Consider the following 20,886-nt stretch of genomic DNA (forward strand, 5'->3'; position numbering starts at 1 on the left):
GGCGCACATGCGGACGAGGGAATCACTCAGCCCCCCTATGTGAGAGGCATGCTAGAAGCAGTCGCTGTAGGGAATCACCTAATGGTTCCCCGCGAGGGACTGCGAAGACCACACTTCGTGATGCTTTTAAACCCTCGCGACAGTATGTGGTTTGGGGAAAGCTGCAGTACCGCCAGCAGTGTGTGAACAGAGGGAGCAGCCTCTGGCGGAGTTCATACACCGCCGCTAAGCAGTTTTACCGGCTGGGCGCAGGCTTTTAAGCCAACCCTTCTAACGATCAGATCGTCCTGCCCGAGGCCACCCTTTGCAGTCAGCCTTCTGAGTGTGCTCTACTGCCAAGGCATGCCTTCGCGGAAGGTCCCCAGTGCCGGGCAGCTTCAATCTAAAGTTTCTCCCGCCAGGGCCATCCGCCAGAAAACCCCAAGAGCCTTTTATGCGTTGAGTTCAGAAACAGGTTCCTCGAGGCTCTCAAGAGACAGGTAGATAGCGTAGGGAGGCCCAAAACGAAGCTTCTTTGGCGCCTCTCGCCAAGGAGAACGCCTCCCACTGAGTGCCGCGAGGGCAATCACCGGGCGTTTAGGGAGTGAAACCCTGAGCTGGCCGACATGCTCTTCAAGGCTTGCCAGGACGCCGGGTCCCTCCCCACCCACCAAGCCAGCTCTCCTAGCCACGGGCGCTCTCCACTGCCACAGGGGACAGCCCTCAGGATGAGTGCTTCAACTGCGTGCAAACCAGGACACTTCCGGCGAGTGAGTAGGGCTGCACCCGGCGGGGGAGCCTACAATCCCGGATGCTGAGGAGGATCCTCCTCCCCCAGGAGGCTTAAGACCCCCAAGGCCGCCCAAAACCCGATGCCCCCAGTGCCAGAGAGAGAGAGGTTTCCATTGAGAAGCTTTAATGCCCGCCGGGAAACTTCCGCAAGCACGGGCTGCCTCCCCCAGCCCAAGCACTCAAGGAGGAGAGTACTTCGTGAACAGCCCAAACCACCACCCTCTCATGGCAGGCATTTTCTCGGGCCGGGCCTCGCACCTCCAGCCCATATCCTTAAGTTCCCCTTAACGTAGGTCCTTCGCGAAGCTCCCAACCCACATACATGCGACCCCATCCCAACGGGGACCATTGGGCTGGTGTTGCCAAAGGCTTCCGCCGCTGAGCAGGGATTGTTCATCATCCCGTGAGTCATCGACTCCATGCACCAGGGGTCCATCCACCTCCAGGTATGTGGACAAACATCCCGCAGGGAAATCCTCGCTCTAGCGGGACCTCAGCGGCAATGCGACAACTGGATCCCTCCTGCCCTACGCGATGCCCGGCCATTAGCTCAGTAGAGGTCAGGGCGAGCCCAAGCTAACCTTCAGGGATGCAGCGCCAGCACCACCATCGCGAGCGCGTGGAGACGCCTATCGGAAGCTCCTCAGCCCGTACTCTGGAGCCTCTCCATACCATAGAAGGGGTGTCTTCGTTCAAAGCGGACTGGTAGACACCGGCGCCGCACGTGAACCGGCTATCAGAGCAGGTTTCCGAAAGTGGCCTGGATCAGTGGCCTAATCCGAGGCTTTGCCTGCGGCATCTGGGGGGTGGGAGGAAACAAACCGCGAGACGAAGCGATCTGCCCGGCCACGGTCCACAGCCCAGAAGGCTCGAAAGGCAGCCTTCACAGATCCGCTTCCCCATCGCTTTCTTTGGACATCCATGTTAATCTCTGGGGAAGGGATCTCATGAGCCAGGTCAAAACGACCTTAGTCTGGGATGGATAAGTCCATCGCACAGATCATTCATCCTGAGTACGCTTCCCGAATCTATCTCCTGAAATCCTGCCCAAAAGCTGTCTCCCTCTTGTTCCCTTTCCCCTTCTGTTTTTCAACCAGCAAAGGCGGGAGGGCCAATTGGCTGACTGGCCCCCCCTGGATTAAAATCTGGGCCCATCCTGGTACCGCAGCACTGCCAGGACAGGCCCCAGGTTAAAAAGAGGCTACTGCCACTATGCCCATAACAAATCTGTTTGGCTTGTGGCTACCATCGCCAGGGCGTTTAGCTGAAACCGCCCCTTAAGGAGTGGTCTCGGCGGCCAGGGCAGGCCTCTAGTCAAGGGGATGCTGCCGCACCAAATTCACACATAAACCTGTGTGGGTTGTGGTTGCCCAGCGCCTGGCAGCTGTATGAATACAGTGTGCAAGGCCAGGCGCCTAACCGAAGCCGCCCCTTAAGGAGCGGTTTCGGCGGGCGGCAATTCCCCAAGATAAATTAATCACAACATTGCACCCTTCCAACCTTCTGCGCCAACCACCAAGGTCACGGTAAGTACATTCCCCGCTGCAAAGGAAAAACCCCTCCCCCTTTTGTGTTTAGATTTCTACCCCCAATCACCCGATTGCTTTGTCTCCCTGATACACCCATTACCTCCAAAGCGCCCTCCAAGCCCCCTTTTTGTATTGCAAATTAAGTATGCATACCCACAATTCCCTAATGGTCCGCTTGCCCCCCCTCCCCTGGGGCTCGGACCCTTGCCTTGACGCGCCCTGATGACGTTTTGAAGCCAGTTCTCCCTCAGGATCGCCTACCCTCTGCCCTTCCTGTCAAACAACTTAAAGAAAGAGGAGTAGGCGGCCCCCAGCAGGCTGCAAAATAAGCCTAATCATATCAACAAACCATTTAAACTCGAACTTGACCTCCCGCCACCGACTCTAGGACGGAGCCTGGTGGGACCTGACCCCTCCCATAACCTGGGGAAAGGGGTGTGTTTCAGTCCCTCTTCCTACAGGCCCCCTGCGGATTCCAACTCGCCACGACCGGCCAGCCCATGGAATGGCATCAGGAGGAAACCAACCCCATCCCGGAGATGGAGCGGATCTCTCTGGAAGACCCCGCCCCGCGGCCTCGACGAAACCGCCGCCAGCGCCCAGACGGTCTGAAGACCCGAATGACCTGGGGGGATGTCAAGGCGACCACCAGCCAGGCTCAGGAGCTATGGCTGCACAGGCAAGGCCTCCCCGAGACACCCGAGGATCTCTGTGCTGCCTGCCTGCGGATCATCACAGCCAACCTCGGCAGTCACTCATCCTCTGCCTGCTCTTGCTAAGCTTCCTGCCGGTGGCCGCCGGTCACCCCTTCCTGACAAGCCTTGGATCAAACCAACATCTGGGAACGGCTCGCCGCTCACGCCAACGCCTCTTCCAACCTCTTTCTGCCTGGGCCAGTACCTAGGAGTCGGGAGTTTGCTAAGCTCCTGCCTGCTCCCCGCTTGCAAAGCTCCCCCGGGACTTCTCCTAGCTGGAATCTGGCCTAAGCCCCTTTTATGAATGCCTCGTCCCATCAAATACTCTTATGAGCTGCGCATTGGGGACCCATCGCCCAAACTCCTCCCGGCCGGCGCTCTTTCCTCTTATCACTAAGACTGTCGCTAACCACAAGTCCAACACCTGCGCTCAAGCATTGCCGGGCGGGGCAGGACGAGACCAGCCCAGGCCCATTCCACCGCCCTCGGCAAACTGGAACTGCACGCACATTACGGAGGGACATTCCCCGTGTTCGGGAACATCCTGCTCCCCAAGGGCTGGTTCTGGACTTGCGGGGAAAGAACCTTTAACTACCTCCTGCCCGGCCAGCCGGGAACTCTTTGCTGTCTCAGTCGCCTCACCATCGCCTCTCTACCTCAGGCTCACTGGGAGTCTCGAGCGGGCCGCCGCCGCTCCACTGTACCCCACCGACCCTCTTCTTGCCGGAGAGCTGACGCTGTCAGCCGCCTCTCCTCGGGCAGAGTTCGCCTCCCTCAGCGACTTCCCTAGTGGGGAGAGTCCCCTCGACTTGCTTCTTACAAACGCTTAAGACAATTGGCCGGGCTGGCCTGTGCTCCGCCAAGTCCATCAATTTCTACCTCCATCGCCTGGGATGCCCTGGCACCCTCCGAAAGCAACAAGAACTTCACCAAGCTTTAATTCTTTAGATAACCGCGTAGTCAGCTATTGATTATTTGTTGTTACTGCATCACCAAGGTTGTGAGAATGTACATAATATGTGTTGTTTTAATCTCTCTGATAACTCTCATTTGATTCATATGAAAGTGCGTGAATTGCAAGATGTTGTGTCCAATCTGAAGTATGACGTATTGCCCCACTGGTGGTCAGCCCTCTGGAGCTGGCTGCCAGGGGGATGGTTAAGTTTTATTGTACAGCTCTGCATTGGTTTGATTGTATGCCTCCTCGTCGGATCTTGCCTTGTTCAATGTATCTCTAATATTGCCTGTAACGTGTGTAAAAGACCCCTTGACTTTCCCTTACATCGCAACCAAGTCCTTATGTTGCACAAGCAGCTCGACCAGCTTGGCAAACAGCCGGAGGAGTGTAAGCCGGCCCCCTTTAAATCTGCCCCACCATTTCGGCCCTCCTTCTAAAATGTAAAAAAGGAGGAGATGTAGGGATGAGCCGCTGACCCAGCAGAACCGTAGACAGAGCGCTAGCATGCTGGCCCAACTACGACCTTCTGGTCGCACTGCTCTCCCATCCTCCAGCCCCCCTGATGAGTCACAGGTCATGAACTACCTGGCTCGCACTTTCACCGGGTGTCCTAGACAAAGGGGACAATAGAGCCTCTTTGCCCCCCAGGTGTGAGTGATTTCTTCAGGACCCAGACACAGACACCTCTCCCCGCACGTAGCAGCCAGATGAGATCATACGTCACATGATGATCTCCTGGTCTCCCGCCCTCCCGGTCTCCTACCGATTCACCCCCTTTGCACGCCCCCATTAGAACTCTAATAAAAGGTGCCAGGAACTAGCACGCGGCAGAGTCGCCAGGATCACGGACCCCCGCGCTCCCGCTGCTGGCGCTCTCCACCAGATGATATTTCCGCGTCTCGTCTCGTTCTTACGCTGACTCCGCGGGCACAACTACATCTTTCTTTGACAAATTTTTATTATTTTTCTTAATTAACAAATAGAGAAAGAATACATTCATGCATTACTAACCAAAATGGATCTCAACTTCAGCAATTTCCCACAAACTCGTATAATATTTAATTAAACCTGTCATTTAAAAAGTCAATTATAACATATAAGACATTGTAATTAAAAGGAATATTGGTAGAACAATTTTGGTATTATTTCTAAACTTCAACATCCTGCATATAGATCCTGCTATCTATTAAAGTTATTTTTTAAAATAATAGTATCCTTTAAACTTCTATTTTTTTAACGTATTGGTCAGTCTCTATCAATATACAAAAATCTATTCTTGTTTTCAACGGAAGTATGCAAAACAAAACTTCAATTTCTCTTGGAACACTCAATTTGTTCACAAAATTCTTTAATTTTGCCATTGTAGCACATTGTCTCAATTTATGTTTCCAATTCTCTAGATAGGACCCACACCAAAGATCTTTATAGGGGGCCATACATTCCTCCTTGGGGGGCATTTTGGGATTTCAAGTTGCTCCTCCTCTGCAGTCACAAAGACTTCTGACCCCTTTGGAGATGTTTTATCCATTGCGTGGAGGATGAAATTAAGGATGGATAGAAATTGACCTCACAGGGAAGTCTCTTGGTTGGCTGCCAACTTTATGTCCATTGGCAACAGCTGCATTGGAAGGTTTTGTTTTGGTGCACTTCCTATCAATGCTTTCAACAATCTTCTCCAGGCTAATTATGAACAGTTCTGTTTAACAAAGTGATAAACTGGTTATCTCTTCCTCTAATTTAGCAAACTACCTTCCTGTTATGTTCTCCTATACCAATTACATTTACACACATCATGAAAACAATTTCAGGAGGGCAGCTTGGTTGGTCTGAACTAGAACAACAAAATTTCAGTCCAGAAGCACTACAAAAATTGGTTGGAGTCAGAATGCAGAGCTACAGTGCAAAACTGGACACGGAGAACGTCAACAGGAGATTTATTTTATTTATTTTTTATTTATTAATCAAGTTTAGTAATCACCTCGATCCTCGGCACTGTTCAAGGTGAACAGCAAGAATTCAGAGACAACAGGAGCAAAACACATATACAATATAAAGACATAAGCTCCATCTCATGTCAGCACTAAAATAACCTAAAACCAGCGAAAACAAATTAATACATAAAAGCATAAAAGCAGGCGTCCAACCTCAAATTTAAAACCTACCCCCAGAAAAAAGGGATGAGACACATCAGCTTCAGGCAGATTTGCCCAAAGGAATGAAGGGGAAATTGCTTCTAATTTGCCAAATGAGAATGGGACAGATACAGAAAGTGAAGATAAAGAATAGCAGGACAGTCAAAGAGACCAAAGGGACAGAGTGGGAAAAAAAATACATGCCAGAGATTTAAAGGGACAGATATCACATGGAGGTGTTTCTACCCAAATGCCAGAAGGCTCTGAGCTAAAATGAAAAAGCTTATGTGCTTGGTTTAAAGGGAAAACAGAAACAAAACAGAGTGGAAGGGAGAGAACCAATGGGATACGGTAATCAATGGATACACACCCTAAAAGAACAAGAGAAAGGCATACTACAGGGGCTTTCCTATATGTATCAAGCAGGACATAGTGGCTGATTATGTTCAGAGAGCTTCCTGCAACTTCAAAGAGAATTGGTCAGGAAGTCTTTGTTTCAGGGCATGTTTGTCATTATTACCCACCATCCTTTTTTGCAGCAAGGCAGGCATTACCCATCAGCTGGCTTTTTGCTTGCTGCATAGAGAGTGGAATGTGAAAGTGGGGTTGGAGGAAATACATCCATACAAGAAATCTTGCTGCAACAAACATTTGCCTCCACCATGCAGAAAACACATTGTGCTACATAAGAACAAGCCTGCTGGATCAGACCAGAGTCCATCTAGTCCAGCACCCTGCTACTCGCAGTGGCCCACCAGGTGCCTTTGGGAGCTCACATGCAGGATGTGAAAGCAATGGCCTGCTGCTGCTGCTGCTCCTGAGCACCTGGTCCGCTAAGGCATTTGCAATCTCAGATCAAAGAGGATCAAGATTGGTAGCCATAGATCGACTTCTCCTCCATAAATCTGTCCAAGCCCCTTTTAAAGCTATCCAGGTTAGTGGCCATCACCACCTCCTGTGGCAGCATATTCTAAACACCAATCACACGTTGCATGAAGAAATGTTTCCTTTTATTAGTCCTAATTCTTCCCCCCAGCATTTTCAATGCATGCCCCCTGGTTCTAGTATTGTGAGAAAGAGAGAAAAACATTTTCTACCCCATGCGTAATTTTATAGAATTTAATCATATCCCCCCTCAGACGTCTCCTCTCCAAACTAAGGAGTCCCAAACGCTGCAGCCTCTCCTCATAAGGAAGGTGCTCCAATCCTTCAATCATCCTCATTGCCCTTCTCTGCAATTTTTCTATCTCTTCGATATCCTTTTTGAGATGTGGCGACCAGAACTGAACACAGTACTCCCAAGTGCAGTTGTACCACTGCTTTATATAAGGGCATGACAATCTTTGCAGTTTTATTATCAATTTCTTTCGTAATTGGCCAGTGGCTAACAACACTATGCTTTTCAACATTAGTTGTATGCTTTTCAACATTTTTAGAGGTAATCTGGAGATCTGGGCTGAGTTGCCACTAATATGCAGATGATTCTCAGCTGTATCTCACACTATCAGCAGATGTCAGGGAGGCTGAGGAAACTATAAACAGGTACCTAGAGGTAGTTTTTGGAATGGATGAGGGCTGACCAATTAAGACTAAATCCTGACAAAAGAGAGGTACTACAAAACAGATCTCCCCCACAACATGGTTTATTCCAGTTAGGCTAAGTTCCTCCTAAAAGAAGTTAGCAGCTTAGGGGTGTTTCTGGACCTGAGCCTTCTGTTGGATGAACAGGTGAAAATGGTGGTCAGGGTGCCCTTCTCCAGCTTCCACTGCTGAGCCAACTGCACTACTTCTTGGGCAGAAAACATCTTGCCCTTTGGTGCATACCCTGGTAATGTCTACATTGGATTGCTGCAATTCACTTTCCGTGGGCCTGCCTTTGAAGGCTGTTCAGAAGCTTTATCAGCACACAGTACTGTGGTCAGAATGTTGACTACAGTGGGTCACAGGGGGTGGAGGGGGTGGGGATATCATTCCAGTTTTCTTCCATCTATACTTTGCTTCTGGCCTCAATTCAAGGTACGGTTACTGTTCATTAAAGCCCTGCATGGCCTGGTACCAACATACCTTAAGGATCACCAACATATGAACCTGCCCTCTCACTCTACTTATCTTCTGGGGTCCTGCTGTGGCTGCCCCAATACCTGAAGCTAAATAGGTGGCAACTTAAAGATAGTCTTTCTTGGTCATGGCACCAGAACTCTGAAACTTTCCTTAGGGACATTCAGCTGTCTCTCTTTATTGATGACTTCCACCAGTGGGTAACAGCTTTTTTGTTTTGTTTGGCATGCCCGCAATAACGGTTATTGAGCTTCCTCACTGATTCTGGTGCTATTTGTTAGGTGCTGTATTGAATTATTTTATAATTTTAACGCTTTTAATTATTCTAATGTTTAAAGGTTTCATATACCTCACTTTGCGGACACTGATCAGGTGAAAGGTGGCATAGAAATGTTTTAAATAAATAAATGAATAACCAAGCTAGAAACCTTTCAAAGGGTGGATCTTCTATAAAATTGCTCTGGTTGACAATAACAGTCTCCAAAGTTAATTCAGTACTGGGAATGTTCTATCAGCACCCTGACCTAAATACTCAGTGATGTTGACATGGAGAATAAAATCTCTCAGGCACCCAAGGGAGAGGGAGTTGAAACAATAGCAACCTTAACTATGATCCTGTCAACAGAAAAATTGCATGATCAAGTCATGCTAAGGAGGAAAATTTCTAGATACCCTAAATGACTGTGCTCTGGAAAAGTGGATTCCATGACCAACTCAAGGAGAGGCGATCCTGGACATAATCCTCAGTAATGCAGTCCAGTGTCGGGATGGGCCCCCTGGCTCATCCCCCCTCCCCCTTCCAGCCTTCCAGGAAAGAAAAGCTAAAATGCAGCCACAGCTCTCCAAGCTGTGGCCAGGCCCCTGTCTTTTGTAATGTTAACTCTGTATTTGAATGTTGGTATTCTTCCCTTTATTATCTTACTGTAACTGCAGCTCTTGGGCCCGGCAAGGGCAGGCCAAGGGCAGAAGGGATTTAAGGTTTGGTTCTTTCTATATTCCTCAGAAATCGTCTATCTCTCGCATGCTTCAGTTCTCAATAAAGTCTTACATTTTTTAAAGAAAAACTACAGTTCGCTTTATTTTGGGACTGTGGTCTCACATCCAGGACCTGGTGCAAGATATTGGAAGAACTGATGGGTGACAGTGACCACAATGGTAACAAATGTATTCTATATTTACGTAGAAAATTGCCAAGGAACTCTATCACGTTACATATGAGAAGAGGTAACTTTAGATGATCAATTAGAATGAATACTATAGGTCGGGAAAAGTACTGTAAAGTCCAAGAAGTCACCAGCATGGCTAACGAGCAGGGTGAACGAAGCTATTAGAGAGAAAAAGACTTCTTTTGGAAACTGGAAGCCTTGCCCAAACCAGGCAAATAAAACATAAACTTGCACAAAAGGCTGGTAAGTGCACCACTAGAGATGCAAACCAAGGATTTTGAGGAACAAATTCCTAAAAGAATAAAAACCAGCAATATGTATTTTAAAATGCCAGGAGCCAGGAACTAGGGAAGCAATGGGACCATTTGATGAACAGGGAGTTATAGAAATACTAGTGTTTGATTACTGAGATGCTGTATGAATTCTTCTCATCTGTCATCACTGCTGGAGACATGGTGCAAACACTGGTATCTGAACAGCTATGTTGAGTAAACTAGAATGAGAAACTGGGGTAAAGACAGGTGGAAAGCTGGCAAAGTCCCTCTCTAATGCCTCCTCAGCAAATTTTAAATTTATGAAATAAAAGTACAAGTTTTTGTCTAGATTGGAAAATGGCTAAAAAAAACAAAGAGTGGGAACAAATGGTCACAGCTCACAATAGATGGATATGAGCAGTGGGATCCCTCAGGAATCCATACCAGGGCTGGTGTTTTTCAATTTTTGCTCATAAATGACCTGGAGGTAGGAGTATTCAGTCAGATGGCCAAGTATGCACATGACACCACACTTTCTCCATCCTCCAACACTGAAATGGTTTCTCCTGTGTGAGCCTTTTCATTTTAAGTTAGGTGGCAATTCTGACAGAAGGTGACTGCACATTCCAAAAATTTATATAGCTTCTCCCATGTGAATCTTTTGATGTGCTATTAGGGTGTCATTCCGAGAGAAGCTCTTTCCACACTCCAAGCATTTGTATGGCTTCTCTCCTGTGTGAATCCTCTGATGTACAGTTAGGGCTACATTCCAGGAGAATCTCTTTCCACACTGCAAACATTCAAATGGCTTCTCCCCTGTGTGAACCTTTTGATGTGCAGTTAGGTAGCTATTCTGAGCAAAGCTCTTTCTACATACCAAGCATTCATATGGCCTTTCCCCTGTGTGAACTCTTTGATGCTTTCTTAGGGAGCCAATGTCGCAGAATCTCTTTCCACATTCCAAGCATTTATACGGCTTCTCTCCTGTGTGAACCCTCTGATGTATAGTTAATGCTCCATTCACAGAGAATCTCTTTCCACACTGCAGACATTTATATGGCTTCTCGCCTGTGTGAATCCTCTGATGCTCAGTTAGGTGGGTATTCCGAGAGAAGCTCTTTCCACAGGCCAAGCATTTATAAGGCTTCTCTCCTGTGTGAACCTTTTGATGTTTACTTAGGTGGCTATTTGTAGAAAAACTCTTTCCACACTCCAAGCATTTACATGGCTTCTCTCCTGTGTGAACCTTATGATGACCAGTTAGGTAGAATTTGCTAGAGAAGCTCTTTCCACACTCCAAGCATTGATACGGCTTCTCCCCTGTGTGAACCTTTTGATGTGCAGTTAGGTGGCTATTCGTAGAGAAGCACTTTCCACACACCAAACATTTATATGGCTTCTCCCCTGTGTGAACCTTATGATGTACCATTAGCGCTGCACTCCAAGAGAATCTCTTTCCACACTCCAAACATTGATATGGCTTTTCCCCTGTGTGAACTTTCTGATGTGCAGTTACATAGACCTTTCGGGAGAAGCACTTTCCACACTCCAAGCATTTATATGGTTTCTCTCCTGTGTGAACCTTTTGATGGGCAATTAGGGTGTCATTCCGAGAGAAGCTCTTTCCACACTCCAAGCATTTGTATGGCGTCTCTTGTGAGTGAACCTTTTGATGTATAGTTACTGCGCCTTTCTGAGAGAAGCTCCTCCCACAATCCAAGCATTTATACGGCTTCTCCCCTGTGTGAACCTTCTGATGTGTAGTTAGGTTGCCTTTATGAGAGAATCTCTTTCCACACTGCAGGCATTCATATGGCTTCTCTCCTGTGTGAACCCTACGATGTGCAGTTAGGGAGCCCTTCTGTGAGAAGCTCTTTCCACAATCCAAGCATTCATATGGCTTCTCCCCTGTGTGAACCTTCTGATGTGTAATTAGGGTTGCATTCCAAAAGAATCTCTTTCCACACTGCAAGCATTCATGTGGCGCCTGTCCTGTGTGAACCTTTTGATGTCCAGTTAGGTAGCCTTTCCGTGAGAAGCTCTTCCCACACTCCAAACATTTATATGGCTTCTCGCCTGTGTGAAGCTTCTGATGTGCAGTCAGGCTAGCACTCCAAGAGAATCTCTTCCCACACTGCAAGCATTCGTATGGCGTCTCCCGTGTGTGAACCTTTTGATGTGCTTTTAGGGTGCCTTTCAGTGAAAAGCTCTTTCCACAAACCAAGCATTCATATGGCTTCTCCCCTGTGTGAACCTTGTGATGTTTAGTTAGGGTTGCATTCCATAAGAATCTCTTCCCACATTGCAAGCATTCATATGCTGCTTCCCCTCTGTGAACCTTTTGATGCGCAGTTAGGTAACCTTTCCAAGAGAAGCTTTTCCCACACTCCAGGCATTTAAATGGCTTCTCCATTGTATGAACCTTTTGATGTTCAGTTAGTTGGCTATTCTTTGAGAAAGTCTTTCCACACTCCAAGCATTTAAACGGTTTCCAGTACATTTTAATACTCTGATATTTTTTACTACTGAATTTGCAGCGGAACCTTTTTGCATAGAGAAGATGCTTACGTCTTTTTCCCATCTGCAGTTTATCTTGGGCTGGGACCTCAGCCATCTTCCTCTTTTGATGGGCAATCAGTTCCTTCCTCTTTTTCTTTTTTGCTTCCTTCTTCCTTCCCTGCTCCCTCTTTAGGACATCCTGATCCGCAGTGTTTGCTTCCACATTGAGATCTTGATTCTTTTGCATGATGTCTCTTCCTGGTCCCTTCTCACCTATCATTTCACTAACATCTGCAACTGGAAAACAGAGACAGAAATCAAAGAACGAAAAGGAACAAATGCCACTTAGCAGGTACAGCCAATATTGAATGGGATTTTCTACAATGATTGCTGGGGACATGGAAAGAAAACAACAATGTAAAATCACCTGCCAGAAAGTTTAGGAAAGGGAGAAAGTGTTTTTTAAAATAATTTTTATCTACTCACACACAAAACCCCCCCACTGAGTTACAAAAAAGAAAGAAAAAGAAACACAATCCAAGCATAAAGTGACTTCCAGCTATCTCATCTTTGATAACAGTTAATTCTAGATTCATGCATATAATGAAATCATTAATTCAATCGATTTTTAAAAAATGACTTTTGGTAATTACACTACCATTTTTTAAAGTCTCAAACCCTGCTACTACTTCTCCAGCTGAATAGTTTTTCAAAAGGTATTCTATAAAGGATTTCCAGTTTTCTTTTTTTAAAAAGTTGAGACAATTGGTTAATGTGTCCAAAAATATACATTTCTGCATATTCCATAATTTTCAGAATCAGTCTTCTTTTGTAGGTGTCTTATTGTCTCTCAGTTTTCTGCATAAAGAGACCTTGCATATACATAAACAGTGTTCTAAATTGTTTAGGAAATTCCTTTTCCATAATTCTCAACAAAAAGGCCACAAGTATTTTCAATATTGTTATTTTCAAAATCTTTTGCATTTTAAGTATCATATCCCAAAACGTCTTGACCTCTTTACACATCTACCACATATGTAAAAGACCCCTCTTGCTGCTGACACTATCAGCATCTAATTGACACACCTTTATACATCTTTGCCCGTTTTTTTTGGTTTTAAATACCATCTATACATCATTTTAAAACAATTTTCTTTCAAATTATAACATGCTGTAAATTTTAAATCATTCTTTCACCATGGTTCCTATTGTTCCATCAGAATGTCGTGGCCAACGTTTCTAGACTATTTAATCATTACACCTCATTTAACCACCTCATCTTCTGTACCCCATTTTAATAACATTTTATACTTTTTGGTGATCAATTTGTCAACATTTGTACATGGATTGCATTCAAAATTTGTCATTTGTGGGCTAAAACCAGCACTTTTATAGTCATCTTTAAATGCTTCAAACAGCTGATAACGGAACCAATTTGTGGTTATATCTTTCAATAATTCATAGGATTAAGTTCACATTTATCATTTTGAAAATTTAAAAACTCTCCCTATGACAGCCAATTTTCTGGAATATTCAATTCTAACAAACACTTCAATTGGAGACACTTCAACTGGAGACAAATGCAACAAATCTCTTGCATTTCAACCATATCCATAATAGGATCCTTCTTACAGAGTAATTCAAAAATTCTTTGTGTATTTTCCCCTTCTGTTCACCAGAGCAGGAGGAAGGGAATGCCTTTCCTATTTAGCCCAAACACACTTGCTTCTTTTGCAGAGGAAGAACTGACACTTGGCTAAGCATTAAGGTCACACTGTTCTCTAATGTTATTTTAGGGCAGTGGTGGCAAACCTGTGGCACTCCAGACGTTCATGGACTACAATTCCCATCAGCCCCTGCCAGCATGGCCAGAAAAATTTGACACACACAAAAACACACACAGAAAAAAAAAAATATTGGGGAGTAATCTCAGTAATGGGGTCAGCTCACTCCTCAGGAGTAGATTACAGGACATGAGTCACTGAGACTGCAGCCACAGAAAGAAAAAAGTGCATCCCAGTGATGCGATTAACAGGGCAGGGGGCCCCTGCAAAGCACATGCCTGGGGCTTTGCAGGGCCCCCCTGCCCTGTTGGCGCTACGCCACTGGGATGCATTTCTTTCTGTGGCACAGTGTGGAGTGATTGTCTGGTGTGGTGTATATTTTGTCCACCTCACAGGGGTGAGGCACATTTGCATGAGTCTGAGTGGAGTTCATTTACAGTTGCATTTGCATGCACAACTGCATCTGCATTTGCAGTCACATTAACAACTGCACTAGCAATTGCATTTGCAATTGCACTAGCATGTGTCTGGATGAGGTTCATTTGCACTTTGAATGTCTCTGGATTTTGGTTTTGGTGTATTTTACTACTGGTAACCAGGTTATGTTAATTTTCAGACTCTTTACGTCAGGGGTGATTGCACTTGTGAGCAGGTCCATGACTTAAATCCTGGGAGCCAGGTTGAGAGCCGCTGGGTAAAAATTAAGGGTGAGAAAAACAAGTTATCTCATTTTGGGGGTCTATTACAAACCCCCAAGTCAGACTGAAGAGTTGGATGATTGCCTTCCTGGAGCAGATGAGCAAACTTTCACAAAGAAGAGAAATAACAGTAATTGGAGATTTGAATTATCCAGATATTTGCTGGGAGTCAAACTCTCCCAAGACAACCAGGTCCAACAATTTCCTCATTTGTCTTGCAGACAATTTCATGGTCCAGAAAGTGGACGAGGAAACAAGGGATTGGCTATTTTAGTTCTGCTCGTAACCAACAATGACAACCTGATTAATGGGGTGGACGTGGTAGGGGCCTTAGGTAGGAGTGACCATGTTCTCCTGGAATTCGTTATACAATGGAAAGGGGATGCCAAGTCCAGTCTGACACATGTTCTATACTTTAAGAAAGCTTATTTCAGTAAGAAACTGCTGTGTGTGATCCCATGGTTAAGAATACTAAAAGAGAAGGGAGTAAAAGATGGATGGGAATTTCTTAAAAGTGAGATCTTGAAGGCACAATTTCAAACAATTCCAATGAGGAGAAAAAATGGGAAGTGTCTAAAGAAACCAGGATGGATGTCTAAAGAACTCTCAAGTGAGCTAAAAGGAACATGTACAAGAAATGGAAAATGGGGGAAATTACTAAAGAGAAATTCAAACGAATAACCAAGACATATAGGGAGAAAGTCAGAAAAGCTCAGGGCAGCATAGCAAGCAGCAGGGCAAACACCCACCCACCCACTGCTGCCCAGAACACTCCATAGGAAATAATAACTTTCATCGAGTAGTATCATGCCGTAAGTCATCGGCCTGGAGCATTCCTAGGCCGAAATCCCAGTGAAAATCGACTAAGGTTGGTTCCCCCCTTGGGAATGCCCTTAGCCCACTCCCAGTTGTACCGGCGTCCAGTTTTAGACTGGCAAAGCTCTGCAAGCAGCAGGCTTCTCCAGTTCAGGTGCTGTGGAGCTCTGCGATGCCTGCCTGACTCCCTGTTTACCTTCCCACAAGTGTCACTTACACCAGTGTGGTGGGCAAAAGTGTCAGCCCAGCTGGAAAAGGAGAGACACTACGGAGGGTTTCAGGAAAGAGGAAGTAGCAGGGAAGAAGAAATGAATAAATCCCGGCAAGCCCTTCTCGGTTTTCTGCTGGTTATTAACATTATTATTAATTTATTAGGCTTGCTATCCTGCCCTTTTCCCAGTCAAATCATAAATCTGGCAGTTAATGAAACAGGAATGCTGCAAAGAAAGAGCCACTTTCATTTGAAAAGAACCTATGATGGTAAACATGCACCTCAATAAACCTCTACTCACCCACCCACAAGAGCATAGTTGGCAAATTATTTATCTACTAGCAGCAAAAGCCCTTTGGCTCTAGAAGCATCCCCTCAGCCCCACCCCGCAATGCTCTGAAGTGTTGGTGCCCTGTTGGGCAGCAGCAGCAGCAGCAGGGGCCTTGTGAGGCTGGAATTTTGGAGTGGGTTGGGCAGGAGGGGGTGCCAGGCGGTGGAGCAACTGGCGATGCTCAGCCTCAGATCTTTGGACAATTTCATTTGGCGGCTGTATATTAAAGAACATGGGTGAGAGAACAGAACCCTGTGGAGCCCCACAAAGTAAATTCCACTCCGTTCATTCTGTACCTCCAGTGCAGACTCTTTGTATCTGGTTAGACAGAAAACAGTTGAACCACCAAAGGGTCATGCCAACTCCATTGTCAAGCTAGCGGATAAGAATGAAGTGGTCCGCTGTGCCAAAACTGCTAACAAGTCCAATACTCTCCAAGGGAAGACTGTCCATCAGTGCAACTAACACTGTCTGAGTACCAAGCCCGGGCAAGAACGCCATTTGAAATGGTTCAAGGGCAGACATGTCAATCAGAAAATCCTGGAGCTGCTCTGCCACCACACCTTTCCCAGAATTAGTAAATGGGAGACTGTACTGTCATTGGCCATCTCATCCCTAGCCACTGAGGAATTTAGCGTCCGTAGGCAGGACTAATTTGAAACTACCCATTAACAGTGATAGGTGAGACTTTATATCTTCCAAGAGTGGATTGGACTATACTTTCATCATTGGTTCCCCTGCCAGCATGACCAATTGGCCATGCTGGCAGGGGCTGATGGGAATTGTAGTCCATAACATCTGGAGTGCCAAAGGTTCGCCACCACTGATCTACAACAAAATGACAAGCAGACACTTCTGAAACCTTCAGGTTGGACTGGGGGTGGGGAAAGAGATTTTATCAGCAAAGAGCTTTGTAAAAACATCACAACTGGGAGTCAATTTTCATCACCCGCAGAGTCAATCTTAGCTTCTATCAAGTAACAAACCATTTTGAACAATTGAGCAGGAGGAGAGTCTGCTGACAAAATGATAGAAGAAGACAGCCTTCTTCAGTGCCTTCAATGTCTCCTCATAGGTCTGCAAATAGGCTCCATGATGCGCTTTGGATGATTCATTCCTAGTCTCCTACCAATGTCTCCCTAGTCATTTTTATCTCCATTTCAAATCACCCAGCCCCTTGGTCAACCAAGGAGGTGGGGGCCTCCAGGAGCAAGAAAGAAGATGCCCAGGAGAAACACTAGCTTAAGTCCCACTAAGCTCATCCTTCCGTGCAGGCGTAAGGGCCTCCCTAAAAAAATACTGCAAGTGAAGCTACCTAAGAGGTTGACAAGTGCCGTAACTGGGTTGGGGTCTATATTGAGAGAGGGATATTCCTGTTTGATTTTTGGTGGGAGGCATACCTCATCAGGAAACAACGTTAGCGCTTGAGAATTGGCCACCAGCTTTAGGATGATCACGGCAGCAGTGGTACCAAAAACGAAGGGAATTGCATCATCCTGGCCTCAAAATCCCTGTGATTTTTCCAAAAAAAAGCAAAGGTTTAGTTGAGAGGCCAGGAGGCAACACACGGGAGCGGGGGGTGGGAAATGTTCAAAACAAAGGATGTGCCTAAGCTATCAGAGACACTCAGGCATAAGGGTGAAAGCAGGGGTGTTGCACTCATTTGTGGCTGCTGTGGCTTGTGAGCTTACAGAGGGGTTGCTGGACTAGGATGGCACTGGAGGAGGCGGATGGCACTGGGAATGGGCCCAGATTAGCACCGGGGGTTGGGGAGGGGATACATGGCTGCCTCAGCATGCTGAGTCTGCATTAAGAGTGCGGTGGCACCTTCATCTAGGCCAGTGGTGGCGAACCTATGGCACGGGTGCCAGAGGTGGCACTCAGAGCACTCTCTGTGGGCACGCGCAGAGTGCCCCCCCACCACACACATCTAGGCTGGCCTGGGTCGCTGGGCTTGATTATTAGCATTAAACCTACAACGTAGTTTTGGGGAAGCAGTGTAGGTAACCCTGTTAAGCGCTGCTAAACCCCACTGATTTTCATGCGAAGAACTAAACCATGATCCTTTACCTGGGAGTAAGCTCGGTTGCTGGCAATGGGGCTTGCTTCTGAGTAAACCCTCCTAGGGTCATGATTCACCCGTTGGAAGAGTTGCACGGTTGCTTCAAAGCCAAGCCACCGACTACCACCAAGCTTACTCCCGAGTAACACACGCCTCGGAGCCAACGGTTTTTCTAAACTAAAACCTCAGTATTCAGGTTAAAGTGCCGTGTCGGGACCTTGCGATAAATAAGTGGGTTTTGGGTTGCAGTTTGGGCACTCGGTCTCAAAAAGGTTCGCCATCACTGATCTAGGCAGTGGGCTCACAGCCCAGAACGGCACTGGGGTAGATGGTCAGTTCTGGGGAGGGGGGGTGGCTGCTTTAGCTGACTAGTTGGCAGCAGCCTCAATATTTGGGGAGGTGATCAGCTCGGGGATGTGGCTGCCTCACTTGGCGAGCTCACAGCCGTTTTGCCAGCCCGTATGGGGAGGTGGGGGTAAATGCCACATCTGCCAAGCCTGCAGCCGGCTTACCAGCCCAGATTTACACTGGGGAAATATCCAGAACTCTCCCATGGAAGCTTCCTCAGTGACTTTAGGGCAGCCTCTCAGCCTGACCCAGCTCCACAGGGCTGTTGTGAGGGTAAGGTACAGAAGAGAACAACACAAACCAGTTTGAATCCCCACTGGGGAGGAATATAGGCCATGAGGGCTTCTTGATTCTGAAACAGAGTGCCTGCCTGCCCCAAAGCACCGTGGCAAAACATATAAACAACCACCAAACTAACACTTAATCCAGGAAGATGTTTAACACAAGCCTGTGTAATTCTGAGCTGAAAATCATATGAACAGCAAAGGATAAAGGCAATATATTTATATTTAGCTATTACAAACGAATAAAAGTAACAGCTAAATACAAAAGGAAGGAAAGTTCCCGTTACTACTCTAACATAGGGGGAGAGTCTCTAGGGGTAGCCAATAGCTGTACAGTGACCTGAAAGTTTGGTAAGTGGTACAGCATTTACTCTAATATAGAAAAAAGTTGACAGAAAATTCAGAGTCAGAAAAGTAAAATACTTCAGCAAAACAGGAGAAAAGTTTCGAGAAGCCCCTTTCAAAGGGGGAACAACATCTCCTAGCATCTAACTTGATAACCTCCTGATGCAATTACTTCAGGTCTTCCAATGCCTACTTTCTAAAATTTGGTATATCACTAGAAGAGAAGGATAAATTAAACACTAAACCCAATAGCTGATTCTCCATTAACTTATCCCAAGATGATCTATGGGAGTCACACTGAGTCTCTCTTAGGAACTCTGATAGAGACTCACAAACTAACAAAAACGTTTACATTTCATTGCAGCTACCTGAGCCATAGTGCAATCTCCAAAGCCTCCATCCGAGCTTGGTAAGGAGATTGTGTAAATACAAATTTTAAAAATCTGGGGCCAAAATACAGCCCTGTCAAATTCCTGTCGTTACTGGAATTAGATTAGAATAGTTTCCAGTGATGGGCTATCTAACTTTAACAAAAGATGTAATGTACAAACACTGAATTCGAATAGTAGTCTTGGCCGTACGTATAGCTGTTCCAATTTGCCCCACGGACACAAACAAGAAATTGCAGCAAGCCTTTATTGGCATAGATAGACAAACAAGAAATTGAATGGAATGGAGCAAGTAAATCAATAAAAGCGTCATAACGCTTCCTTCTAATATGCTTACTGCCTCCCCGCAAAGTGTATATGCATGATGGAGCATAGAGCAACCTTCCTGAAAATTAATTTGTTCTGGGCCAATTATAGACATTTTCCCATCCACTGACGTAGCCTTAACTTGAGACACGCAGCATGTAACTACCCAGAAATTGAAAGTAAACCAATGGGATACTAATTAGACAGCAGGTTAAACGATTCCCTTTTATGGACAGAAATGATTATGGGTTGAAACAATGTATTTTTTCCTGAATTATTAATGGCAGAGAATATAGCTGGTTAAATAGCGGCCCACCAATTGGTACCTAACTTTAAAAATTCAGAAGGACCCTAGTTAGAGCCAGGGGCCTCCTTTACTGTCAATTCTGCCAGATGGGTAGAGATATCCTCAAAAGCAACAGAACCCCATATTTCCAAATGTTCTGAATTTAGAACCAGAGGAGAGGGACCATTGGGCCTTTTACCATTACAGATTGTATTAAAATATTTTGATTTGAATTGTTCCACTGTTCGGCTGTCTTCTCCCACTCTGTGAGTGTTGCTGAGTGTCATGAGCCAGTCTATGGATACTTAGGACTCTGATCCAGAGCCTGAAGACACTGTGGAACCAGAGCCGGCTCCTTGCGAGGAGAGGCAGGCAGCAGAGCCAGCTCCAAGCCCTTCCTTGAAAGCCAAGGGAGAGCCTGATGCCTTGCAGATGGGAGAGTCATCAGGAATCTCCAAAGAGTCAAGTAAACAGCCAGCTGCTCAAAAGGGGGCAAAGGCTATAGGAGCAGAAAAGTTGCATTGCTGCTACGTGTGGCAGAAGGCTCTGTGAGATGAAGGCATCTGTATCTGAGAAGAACCGAGCTCTTGCAGGATCCCAGCCACATTAGCCGGACTTCCTATATAACCCTTGCCTTGGGCTTGGCTCTGCCTGGGTGCAATGAGTGTACTTCCTGGAAAGCTCCATGTGCTTCGTCTCCCTCTGCCCTCCAGCTCTCAGCATGCCTGCCAGCCAGATCTCCTGCCTGTGCCTTGACTTTGGACTGCTTTGACCGTGCCTTTGATCGCCGCCTGCCCTGACTCTGGATTGTTTGACCGTGCCTCGCTTGTTGCCTGCCTTGACTCTGGTCGGCCTGGCCAGCACCTGCCAGCAGCACACTCAGCAAGTAGAAGAGAAGAAGAAGAGTTTGGATTTATATCCCCCCTTTCTCTCCTGCAGGAGACTCAAAGGGGCTTACAATCTC

General features: G+C 46.4%; 1 protein-coding gene across 1 annotated transcript in view; it reads right to left on the reverse strand.

The window, feature by feature from the left end:
* LOC125428545 (zinc finger protein 260-like) overlaps positions 1 to 20,886 on the reverse strand; it is a 49,688-nt gene that overhangs the window by 25,207 nt on the left and 3,595 nt on the right. The window contains exon 5 of the mRNA XM_048488838.1: positions 10,390 to 12,359. Coding sequence (XP_048344795.1) covers positions 10,390 to 12,359 — 1,970 coding nt within the window. The remainder of the gene's footprint in view (positions 1 to 10,389; positions 12,360 to 20,886) is intronic.

The sequence above is a fragment of the Sphaerodactylus townsendi genome, linkage group LG03 (genome assembly GCF_021028975.2).
Source record: "Sphaerodactylus townsendi isolate TG3544 linkage group LG03, MPM_Stown_v2.3, whole genome shotgun sequence".
Classification (NCBI taxonomy): domain Eukaryota; kingdom Metazoa; phylum Chordata; class Lepidosauria; order Squamata; family Sphaerodactylidae; genus Sphaerodactylus; species Sphaerodactylus townsendi.